General features: G+C 44.9%; 1 protein-coding gene across 30 annotated transcripts in view; it reads left to right on the top strand.

Annotated features, from left to right (window-relative positions):
- Nucleotides 1–12047, top strand: part of LOC137429699 (transcription factor 12-like) — a 386392-nt gene extending 374345 nt beyond the window's left edge. For 16 of the 30 annotated variants that reach the window (XM_078779753.1, XM_078779765.1, XM_078779764.1 and 13 more), the window contains 5 exons: nucleotides 2031–2154; nucleotides 6312–6474; nucleotides 6599–6852; nucleotides 7066–7225; nucleotides 9588–12047. In XM_078779753.1, the coding sequence (XP_078635879.1) occupies nucleotides 2031–2154; nucleotides 6312–6474; nucleotides 6599–6852; nucleotides 7066–7220 (696 nt within the window). In that variant the 3' untranslated portion in view covers nucleotides 7221–7225; nucleotides 9588–12047. The remainder of the gene's footprint in view (nucleotides 1–2030; nucleotides 2155–6311; nucleotides 6475–6598; nucleotides 6853–7065; nucleotides 7226–9587) is intronic. The other 14 variants (XM_078779766.1, XM_078779759.1, XM_078779763.1 and 11 more) reach the window with 3 other exon arrangements.
- The last annotated feature ends 473 nt before the right edge of the window (nucleotides 12048–12520 follow it).

The raw sequence follows: 12520 nt of genomic DNA, 5'->3' as shown, positions 1-12520 counted from the left end.
GGATATCTCAAAAAGTTGTGGACAGATTCGGACGAAACTTGGTGGACCGGTTGGGTAGATGACAAAGAATAAGCCGATTCGATTTTGGTTCAGATCCGGATAATGATCCCACCTATCAGTGGGATACAAAATGTAAAGTGTTTAGCCTGGCGGAGGTATGCTCTCTACCGAGTACCGTTCTTGTTAACTCTGCAGCCATTTCCGTTTGTACATGTCCATGACTGCTCATTCACTCCATGTTTATAGAAAGAACCATTCTGTGCATTTGCTTTTGCACCTTCCTGTTCCTGTGCACTTCCGACAGCACGAAAACGAGGCTCGTTGGCCCCATCGTAATGGTTCTGGGGTGGATTCTAATCATTCGTCTTTTTTTTCTTGATTGGCTTGGTTGGAATGCTCCAAGTGTAACTCCCAGTGGAAACTCCAATAGATTGACACCTTCGATATCCTGGAAAACACTTGCTTTACCAACCAAAGATTTCCTTCAATATCCTCTTCAATATCCTCTTCAATATTCCCTTCAATATCCTCTTCAATATCCTCTCGCCTCGAGTTGTTTTTGTTTGTACGTATTCCATCGCTCCATTGATTCGGTGTTACTTGTTTCGCTTTTGAAGTGCTAAACCATCATTATTCTGCTGTGATATTCCTTCATTTTCCACATTTTAATGCTTTAGACAATAAAATGGTGCCCACTTTCTTTTGGGTCAAAACCTTTGGGGAAAATGTTTCAGGTTTAGCGGAAGAATTGCTCTTTGCTGTTGTGTGTGTATACTTGGGCCAGGTCGTGACTTCTGGACATTCCTGACCGAGTGTTTGCTGTTTTCTCTTTCTTTTCTTGTGTTCTCCTCTTGCTGTGGAAACAGTACCTGAGGAATGTAGGTTTTGCTGCCAATGAGCAGCATGGGTGTTATGTAGATACTGGAAGAGCTGCCATTTGGTATTGGATAGTACAAAATTACTTCACAATTTCCATTCCAGGAGTGCGGTCTGCAAGCACAACGGAACGCCATTGTGTTACCGTGGAAGGTAACCCTTGACTTAATACAACAAATAACACGTCGTCTTCGCTCGTGTCTTCGTAGAATCAAAATGGCTGTACGGAAGTACCAAGTGGAATCTAAGGAATGCAACCAATCTCCACTAGACACAATGTGCCTCCAGGCCTCTCTGCCTCTCGTTTGTTCCTTTATTCTCCACTTTTCCTTCCAAACTGTCATCTTGACTTTGTCCAGAGCTGTTGCCTGCCTTTTAAGCTCCGGCTCAATAGGCCACTTGTTGAAGCATCCTTGCCAAAGCCAGAACGGAGGCCCGTTCCTGATTAATAGCACGTGAAGATGCCCGGCCCTGAAACGGCCTTTATGCGGTCGACTCCTGGTTCTGAATGCCGTATTCACAACCATTTCTTCATTTAAGGGCCACACATCTGCTTCACCAGGGTTGTGTACGCATGTAGACGTGCACACGACCTTATGGTACAGAGCTGTCCGAGCACCACGATATTTGTGGTGCTTTGCCACGCGCTTGTGCGACAGTCGTTCGGGAGGATGCGAGTGTCATGTTCAATCGGCAAATCAAGGCCTCCTTATTTGATTGAATGATTGATCACATGGTGGGAATGGTGCCATCAAAATACTTACTGCAGATCATACTTTTACGCTCCTTATTAGTACTGAAAGGCGAACGACTTTGTTTGTTGGATTATACAAAGTATTACTCTTTCACAGAAGACTTCAGAAAGAATTTTGAATAAGAAAAGCAACAATCTTGGAAAGAAATCCTTTAAAAGGTTGTACGTTGATTGCTGAGTAGTCGTAGGTTATTTCAGCCTGGCCAGACCTATCTAAAGCTCGTGCCAGCTGCACCTGTTACCTGCTCACGTAGGATGCATCCTGCAGAAATGTGACGTATAAGAGGTATCGGAGCCGCTGTGACTCGAGTTTGGGGGAAGATTGAATCTGTCACAGCTTTACTTGTATTGGCCCCTTTTATGCTGATGTCTTTACTTCCTACCCTTTGCTTACTGGTAGGGTGGTGCGTCCAACCGTGAGGACGGTGCCATCATGCACGGTGCACCTGGGGCTTTGGTCACCTCTACAGTGCCCACCTCATCCACTGCCAATGAACTCAGCCCTCGTCTAGACAGCTATCGAGGTGAGCAACCTGACAAGATGGCGTAGAAGTGTGCACACTCGTCTGAATCCCGGCCCAGCTATAAAATGCCATCCCGATGTTTCACTGGCAGGATGATTCATCAATGTGTTGGCCGTCCCTCCGGTGGCCGATGAACCAGGTGTCCCGTCTGCCGGCATTAGTTGATGGGCGTTAAAGATCCCACGGTGTCCTCCGCGAAGAGTAGGCGAGCTATCGCCAGCACCATGAACAAATTCCAAATTCCTGCCCTGAATTCCCATGTCGGAGTGGCAACCCTTCCAAGATTGTAACCTCAGCCAATAAACTGATTCGGCATCACAGACTCTCCGCATACACCATGGTATATGAATTTGAGAGATTGGAGGCAGACGGTAGTAGCACTGGGCTTGGGCGGTGAAAGTGCTAAACACTTGTATCTATGGTTTTTCATTCATTCCAAGCATCGCTTTAGATTTTTTATAACTTGCAAAATCGAAGATTTTTCATGTATATTGGTTGGTCTTGTGCATTATTCTGTCTGCCTGTTTGCCTGTCTGTCTGGCAATTGCACAGTGCCTCACTGAATTGGGAAAGCAACTATTTTAAGGTCAACAGGTCAAAGGTCAAACTTCTAAGATCATCAATTTTTATCTGAAAATCATCACTTTTCCTATTAACTTGAAAATGAAAGAGCAATTGCGCAGTGCGAAATTGAATTGGGAAACCAACTATTTTGAGGTCAAAAGGTCAAAGGTCAAACTTCTAATATCATCCATTTTCATCTGAAAAATCATCACTTTGCCTATTAACTTGAAAATTAAACAGCAATTGCGCAGTGCATCATTGCATTGGGAAACCAACTATTTTGAGGTCAACAGGTCAAAGGTCAAACTTCTAAGATCATCAATTTTCATCTGAAAATCACTTTTCCTATGAACTTGAAAATTAAACAGCAATTGCGCTGTGCGTCATTGAATTGGGAAACCAACTATTTTGAGGTCAACAGGTCAAAGGTCAAACTTGTAAGATCATCAATTTTCATCTGAAAAATCATCACTTTTCCTATTAACTTGAAAATTAAGCAGCAATTGCGCAGTGCGAAATTGAATTGGGAAACCAACTATTTCGAGGTCAAAAGGTCAAAGGTCAAACTTCTAAGATCATCAATTTTCATCTGAAAAATCATCACTTTTCCTATTAACTTGAAAATTAAACAGCAATTGCACAGTGCGAAATTGAATTGGGAAACCAACTATTTTGAGGTCAAAGGTCAACTCAAGGTCAAACTTCTAATATCAATTTTCATCTGAAAAATCATCAATTTTAATCCGATTGACCCAAGCTTTGATTAAGATCAACAATTTTAATCTTAACGAAATTGACAATTTGATTAATCCATACAACAACAACATGCATTTTAAGGCCATTTTCCTTGCTAGAGCGGGGGTTAGCCTTACGGTCCCCATGACAATCTTCTCCATTTTGCCCTATTCTCTGCATCTCTCCTTGTTAACCCCCTTGCCCGCATTTCTTCTTCCACCATCTTTAGCCAAGTCTTTCTCGGTCTTCCCCATCCTCTACTTCCTTCTACATTCATTTCCATCACTCTTCTCAACCAGTCACTTTCATCCTTCCTCAACACATGACCAAACCATCTCAACCTGTTCCTCTTCACAGCATCAATCACAGGCTCTATTCCCATCATCTTTCGCAATTCATCATTTGTCTTCCTCTCTCTCAACGACACTCCGCACATCCACCGAACCATTCACATTTCCACCCTTTCCAGCCTTCGTTGCTGCTCTACATTCATGACCCATGTCTCGCTCCCATAAATCATAACACTTCTCACACATGCAGCATATACCTTTCCCTTCAGCTTCAACGACACTCCCCTCCTCATCAGCACGCCACTCAGTTCCCGAAACTTCTTCCATGCACATCTCACTCTAGCAACCGTTGCCGAGTCTGATCCACCTTCTCCATTCAGCATGTCTCCGAGGTAGCAAAATGTTTTCACACCTTCCAGCTTCACGCCGTCTCCAAGATCCAACTCAACATTTCCTACATCTGCAGCTCCCTCTGTGCACACCTTACATTTGAATGTCGCTGCCACACTGGTTAATGACCCTCTCAGACCACTACATTTTTGATGAACCCACTCAGCGCACATTGTACATTGAATGGAGTTCACTCCGACACCCTTCCTGCACACAGCACATGGCCACTTCCCAGTTCTATCCACCTCACCACATGCTTTACCACTTGCCATCACCTTCGTCTTTCCTATATTCACCTTCAGACCTTTTGTCTCCATACATTCCTTCCACTTGTTCATCTTTTCCTTCAGTCCATCCATACTTTCCGCAATCAGCACCAGATCATCTGCATACAACAACTCCCACGGTAAACCCTCCTTTACGGTCTGAGCCAGCACCTCCATCACAGCTACAAATAGTAGTGGACTTAGTACCGACCCCTGATGCACTCCCACCTTCACCTCAAACTCACCACTGTTCCCGTCCTTCGTCCTTACAGCTGTGCGCGCTCTTTTGTACATTGCCATCACAACTCTGATCAACCATTCCTCCACTTCTAACTTCCTCAATGCCCATGTCAATACTTCGCGTGGAACCCTATCGAATGCTTTCTCCAGATCAACAAACCCAAGAAACAACTTCTTCCTCTTCTCCATGTACTTCTCCTGCAACTGCCTCACAATAAAGAGCGCGTCTGTCGTTCCTCTTCCTGGCTTAAATCCAAACTGCATTTCGTCGATCTTCACCTTCTTCCTTGTCCTCCTCTCCAACACCCTTTCCAATACCTTCATTCCATGCTCCAATAACTTTATCGCTCGGTACGAGCCACACTCCAGAGGGTCACCTTTCCCCTTGTATAGAGGGACGAGGGTACTTAGTTCCCAATCCACTGGAATGCGACCTTCTTTCACCACCAGATTACAGATCTCTGCCATTCTCTTCACACCCCAACTTCCTGCTGCCTTCAACATATCTCGCACAACTCCCGTCGGCCCTCCCGCTTTTCTACTCTTCATTGCTTTTATCGCTTCCTCAACTTCCTTCTCAGTTATCTTCTCTGCCGGTCCTAAAACTGGGTTACTCTCTATGTTGCCATCCCATTCATTCTCTGTATTCAACAGCATTTCCATATATCTTTTCAATCTTCCTTTAATTCCATCTGGGTCCACAATGATTTGTCCCACTTCATCCTTCAAGCAACTCACCCCCATCACATCACACCTCTCTTTCGCTATCTGCTTTGCAATCCTGAATACCGCTCTCTGACCCTCTTCCAAATCCAAGCGTTCTCCGAACATTTTCCTACACGCCTCCTGTGCCTTTGCTCCCTCTTTCTTTGCAGCCTTTTTGGCTGCCTTATAACTTTCATGCTCTGCCTTTTCTGCCCCCATTCCCTTCGCCTTCTGCCACTCCTTGAACTTCTTCCTCTTCTCGTCAATCTTCTTTCCATCTTCATCATCCCACCACCATGTTTCCGAGTGACTCGGTGGTCCTTTTGTCCATCCACATCAATTTGATGTATCCATAGTAACTTTTTAATTTGGGGAAGGTTGGATTTTGCAAGTATCGTGCTCTGCATGACGTTTTCTTGTCTGTTTGGTTGTAAACCTCGAGTCAAAACAATTAAATAGGAACTTATTGTTTGAGTATCCATGATGCTGAACACCAATTTTTTTCAATATGCAGTGCATCCTGAGTGGTGCAGCAAGCAAATGGCAAAAATTATTTAAACCATCCTCGTCATTGTAGTACCTGTAATATAATTTCAAGATTTCCTTGTTCATTATGATTAAGAAATACGATTAAGAAACGTGTTGTAGTTTACTTCCATTTAATGAAGCATGTGCAGTGCTTCCACGACCTTTATGTATCATGACAGGGTAATCCAAAATGCTTGCATTGCCTCATTGGTCGAGTCCCCAGTGAAGGTCCTCATTGTGTGCTGCTTTGGCCGCCATGATTAAACACCACCTGAGCAGTGATTAATCACCCGTACCCCCTTCCGCCCCTGATTTTTAAAAGATTTCGTCCCGACATTGTTGCTTTTCTTTATTTAAATTTCTTACTCAAGCCTTTCATCTCCACCCGTCCTCCACCCACCATCCCACCCTATTTCACCGTAAACCTTTACCGTTGAAGCTGCAGCAATTGTAGATGCCACCCCACCATCAGCAGCCACGCCAGGCAGTAGCACCGAGCTGAAATCTGATGATGGAGATAAAGACGGCAGCTCTGGCGAATTTGAGCTCCCAGATGACAAGAAGATGGAGGAAGAGCACAAGCTGGGCTCACGAAGCAGCAGGTGAGGCCCATCTGAGGCCTTCTTGGTGTGTACATATATGACGTGGTAAAATGATGATAGTTTTTTTTGGCAGTGTTGCATTCTTTTTTGTCCATCGATGGTTGAAGTGACTGATTTCTGGCAGCGCTGGAGCCATGTCCCCCGGAAGCAACCCGGACGACGAGGATTTGACACCAGAGCAAAAGGTGGAACGTGAGCGCGACCGGCGCATGGCCAACAATGCACGTGAACGCCTGCGTGTGCGTGACATCAACGAGGCCTTCAAGGAGCTGGGCCGCATGTGCCAGCTGCACCTCAACACCGAGAAGCCGCAGACCAAGCTGCTCATCCTGCACCAGGCTGTCACCGTCATTCTTAGTCTGGAGCAACAGGTTCGAGGTGAGACCAGGAAGACTCACTGAGGCAGAGGTTACCGGGGATTAAGGGAGGTTGTGCGATGTTCACGGCTTATTTCAGCCTGAGGTAACATCTAATCGTAGAATGGCATATCTGACTACTTTATTTATGAGGTTCATACCATATTGTGTTTCATTTTTATTGCTTATTAAACACACTGGCATTATGAGTAATTTTAATCTTTCCCTTTCTCAGAGCGAAACCTCAATCCTAAAGCTGCCTGCCTTAAGCGTCGTGAAGAGGAGAAAGTGTCTGCTGGGGTAGGGGCCGACAGATCTTCATCTCTCACTGCCCCACATCCCATCTCTCACCAAGGCCTAGATGCTCCTAACCCTTTGGGCCATCTATAAACCAGGTGAGTAATTGCAGTGGTATGAGATCTCACCTCTTCACAAAATGTATCGCCGATCTTCTTCTTCTTCTTAAATGGCCACAATTATTCCCATGTTCGTGTGGTGTTGACCGGGGGAGGTTTTCTTCTTAAATGTCTTTCACGAACTGGCTGGCCAGCCCTGCCATTCGATTCAGGTTAGGGCATGAATTTAGAATTTGTTCAGGGTGCTGATGATAGCTCGCCTACTCTTCGGGAAGGACACCGTGGGATCTTCAACTTCCACCAACTAATGTCAACAGACGGGATTCCAGTTTAACGTCCATTTGAGGGACGGTACACACATTGATGATAATAATAATAATACATTTATTTTATATAGCGCTTTTCAAGAAGCCCAAAGGCGCTTTAACAGAGTACAAAAAACAAGTGCAAAAAGACAAAAATCAATAGGTAAATAAATCAAAGCAAAAGGAAGGAGAAGGAGAAGAGATAGTCAGGGGTTAAGTGCTGTGGGTTAAATGTTGAATGCAGTGTTGAACAGGTGGGTCTTGAGTGATGTTTTGAATGTGGTGAGTGAGGAGGAGTCTCTGATGGTGTGAGGTAGTGAGTTCCAGAGGGTGGGAGCAGCGATGGAGAAGGCCCTGTCCCCCCAGGATCTGAATTTGGTCCGGATGGGGGGGGGGGGGGGGGAGTCAGAAGGTTGGTACCAGCAGAGCGGAGGTTGCGGGTGGGAGTGTGTCTGGAGAGGAGGTCAGTCAGGTAGGATGGGGCCAGGTTATGGAGGGCTTTGTAGGTCAAGAGGAGGATTTTGTACTGGATTCTCTGGGGGATGGGGAGCCAGTGAAGCTTGTAAAGGACGGGGGTGATGTGATCACGGGTCCGGGAATGGGTGAGTAGACGGGCAGCGGAGTTCTGAATGTATTGGAGTTTATTGGTGATTATTGAGGGTGAACCATAGAGGAGGCTGTTGCAGTAGTCCAGACGGAAGGTGATGAAGGCGTGGATGAGGGTTTCTGCAGCCGTGGAGGAGAGGGATGGACGGAGACGGGCGATGTTTTTCAGGTGAAAGAAGGCCGTCTTTGTGATCTGTTTCGTGTATTTGTCGAAGGAGAGGGTTTGGTCAAAGATGATGCCAAGATTCCGGATGTGAGGGGAGGTGGATACTGGGAAACCGTCGATGTTGAGGGCAAAGTTATGGGTGGATTTGGTGAGCGTTTTTGGGCCAATGATGATTATTTCAGATTTATCATAGTTAAGTTTGAGGAAGTTGATTTGAAGCCAGGATTTTATTTCAGTGATGCAGTTTGTCAGGATAGAGTGGGTGGCGGTGGAGATGGACTTGGTGGAGATGAAAAGCTGGATGTCATCGGCGAAGCAGTGGAATTGGAGACCATGACGGCGGATTAAGTGACCAAGGGGGGGAATGATGAATCATTCTACCTGTGAAACACAGTTTGGAGCTGGGCCGAGCTTCAAACCCAGGCTGGACGGTTTATAAGCGAGTGTGCATACCTTGTCTAGGCCATCCTGCCAGCCAAAAATGTATCGCTGATCTCTTCTCTTTTAACCCCCCCCATTCCCTACCCCTATCCTCCCGAGAAGCACTGATAAGTACATTCACTCCCAAATACTCAGATCTTGCTATTTCTTTGCATAAAAGCCTAAGAATCCAACAGCGGTCATACTTCTGGAGCAGCAATCCCAGTTGTGACACGTTCGGCATTCCAAAGCTGACTTCGCATGCAAGATTTTGCAAATTGCATTTGTATTTGTCCTCCCCTCTCTGTTATTCAATATCATCAACTTCAAAATCCTAAAAGTCGTCATTTGCAAAACTCAAATTCTCAGAGCGATTCCATGCTCTCTGCAGCGTTCACTATCTTCATTAACGCAACCTGCATAACGCATGTCGCCTCACCAAAACCCGAGCAGTCACCCTACGTGACCCAACAGCTTCTGGTGCTCCTTGGCAACAATAAATAAAATAAATAAAAAAAGATAGTGAAAATAAAAATGGTGGACCTTGCCTCAAGAATTGCACTTTGCCAGTGGGAATTGCACTTTGTTAGTGGGAATTGCACTTTGTTAGTGGGAATTGCACTTTGTTAGTGGGAATTGCACTTTGTTAGTGGGAATTGCACTTTTTCCAGGACAATGACGGACGCTTGTGTCACACAAAATGGTTTTGATATGATTTGTTTCAATATTTTTACTTATTTTGAGAAATAATATTGGTGCAACGCGGCCCACGAGCATGAGGGATTAATATCCCGAACAGGGGGGATTGATTGACGGACATGTAGATATGTTCAGAAAATAAAAGATTTAGGCTGGATGTTATCACGACAGGTGCTGATCTGTCTTATTTTCCTTTTCTCCGCAGGTCCCCCCTGCCCTGCCAGTTGGAAAACGAAGCGAGCATTTGAGCTCGACAAAACCACCTCTATGCAAAAAGGGCTAGCCGGAAATGGTCCATGGACACCGATGTGCCAACATGCTCTGTTGAACTAAGAATAGAAGGCAATACGAGCACACACATTTGGCTAAAGACTGCTCGGCCTGTCAACCATTGGCTGAACAGCAGGACTCAAGGTGCAGACTGCAGGAGAGCGGCCCTTGAAGGGATAGCTGTGGCTGTGGCCGGGGACTCGAGGTCGAGTTTGAAGATGGGAATTAATGCAACGGAAACCCACGGGATTGTGGAGATTTCTTCATTGTGCCTATTACGTTTGTAGTCTCGAAGAAAAAGAAAAAAAAAAACCTTGTTGAAATATATTTATTTATTACAATGCAAAAAAACTGCAAAAAATGAGGGAGGGGGGGCGTCTGTGTTCAAGCTATTTTGAATACATTTTGTGAAGATTTAAAGGAAAGCAGAAAACAACCACCATTCCTTGTCTTAAAAAAAGGGAGGTCGTCGATTCATTGAGGCTTTTGTGCATTCCTCGTAGGCGATTTGAGCTGCGTTTGTTTTCACTATATATACTTTCAGCACTCGCAGGGGAAAGCAGCCACTGTGGGTCTCGAGCCCAGCTGCAGTCCTCGTTTCCCAGTGCCTCCCATTTACCTGACAACCAGGTGGAATGAAAAAGCAGGAGAGGTGCAGCAGGTGCCAACTGGCACCTTTGCCATTGGCATTCTGCTAGTTATCCCTTTTATTCTTTTTACTTTTGCTTGTTTACTATTTTGTCATGAGTGACGGAGGGAGTAATTGTGGTCTGTTGTTGTTGTCGTTGTTAGAACCATCCAATTGTTTTTTTTGGGGGGGTGTGAGCTGTGGTCTATTCTAAAAGCCAGGCTTGAAGTTATTTTTGCAGTATTCCAATTCGCTGTTTGTGATGTTGTCATGACGGCGGGATTCATCGGGCAGTCTGTGCGTTGTTTTCTTTCTTGGATTGTGTAACCTTCACAATCGGTTTCGCAGCAGATTCATTGCCTTCCAAAGTCGCATATTTTCCCTCTTCGTTGTATTTTTTGTTTGTTTGTTTCGTTTTACTTCGTTTCCTCTTCGTTTTAACAGCACAGTGAAACGATCGCTTGGCACATCCAATGCCGGCGGGTTTGCTGACGTCAACTTTTATTATTCGGATTTTAAGCACAAGTGTAGGAGACAAGGACTGCAAGGCCTCGACACGACCGCCCGTTTCTTCGTGTACGGGAAATCATGGAGTGCGACCACCCTCGATACTGTCGATCACACAAATCCTTCGGGCCGAAAAGGGAACAGCTGGAGTTCGTTTGACCTGCAGTTGGACAAAGGTACCTGTTCAACTGCGTCATTTGCATCTCCTACAGGTTTTTCTGCACAATTTACCGTATCGAAAGCACATTTGATTCCCTGTGACTGTATGTACACGTGTGGAAGCAAGTGTATCCGAAATATCTGGCTTCCCACTTAAAAAAAATTCTCCCTTCTATTGTATTATATTTTCTTCCTGCGACTCTCCACCCAAGGAGTCAGGTTTGTTCGAGGCATTGCCTGTTGGCGTCTTCCGTTTGTCCATATCTACGTTAAGCAAAGTGTTGGTTTTTCGTTCGGCGTCTTTATTTTTGAACCGACCCGGCCTGAAGAGCTCCTTTGACTTCTAGAATCTCCACCACACTGCAGCTTACGCTCCCTTCGACACACTTCTTTTGGAACAATTACCTGTGACCTTAGTTTTCGTGTTACTGAACGAGATTGTGCAAGTGGGCATGCAATGTTTCTTTTTTTGCCGTTTGCCATTCACACCACCGAAGAGGTGTTGAGCTACGAGCTCTGGAGATTGTTCAGCATTTCCTGGAATCAATTGCATCAAACTTTTGTTTTGTTGTTTTTGTTGATTACTGTAGTTTGTTCCCAAAAGTTTCTTTCATACAGAAGACATGTATTGGCTTATGTATTTCCTTTTAGGTAGGCCTTTGCCATAACCTTGTAATTTTCTCTTCTTGTTTTTTTTTCTTGTCTGCAAATGATTACCCTTCTAAATAGTTTTTGTTGTTGGAAGAAAAGAAAAAAACATTTGTTACTGTATTTTACTATCTTAGATAGAAAAAAAGAATTATTTTTGCCATAGCATTATTACCAAACTGTACTGTATAATCATGCAAGCATTGTTAATTATAGCCTGTGTAGCATAGTGCCTATGACGTATTCCACAATTTGGAGCTGTGTAACAGTGCTGCAACGGTCCCGACTTGCAGCCTGGATATGTGAGCTGTCCACGACGTACCCACATCCATCGCTGGTACACAACTGTTTTGGTTTCTTTGCTGCCATTTAAATTAGAAATCAGTTCCTTCTGCGGTTGCATCAACCGCTGTGTACATAAGTAGCAATAAATGTCCTTTTTTATGCAGGTAACGGGCGTCGTCTCAAACTTGTTTTTAATAATACGAGTTCATTTGCAAGGAACTTCAACACAGGTCGAGGCCTTTCGGCCCGCCGAGCCTCCGCAACGGTTGTCAACCTATGGTTCTTAATCAGTGATCCATTCTTTAAAATGCTGTGCATCGAGCAAAGAAGCAGGATGTACCATTTTTAAAGTGTTTGGTGCGACTGTTAGAGGGTTTGAACCACCGACCTCGCCAACTCAGAGTGTAGGCACCAGAGACTAATTTTTAAGCGGTGAAGCCGCTTCAACATTTGGCGATGTCCTTCCTTCCATCCCTCCGTCAAAAAATGAAGAAGAAGAACCTTTCTAACCCACCAATTTTAATTCTAAAGGGTGTCGTTCATTTCTACACTTTGCCTATTTCTTATTAAAAACTAGCAGAAGTACCCGGCTTTGCCGGGCGGGGAAGGGGGAGAAGGGGAGGGGAGGGAGGGGGGAAGGG

This window comes from Myxine glutinosa, chromosome 6 (assembly GCF_964187855.1).
Source record: "Myxine glutinosa chromosome 6, kmMyxGlut1.1, whole genome shotgun sequence".
Taxonomy (NCBI): Eukaryota; Metazoa; Chordata; class Myxini; order Myxiniformes; family Myxinidae; genus Myxine; species Myxine glutinosa.
This window is presented reverse-complemented; position numbering and strand designations above follow the sequence as displayed.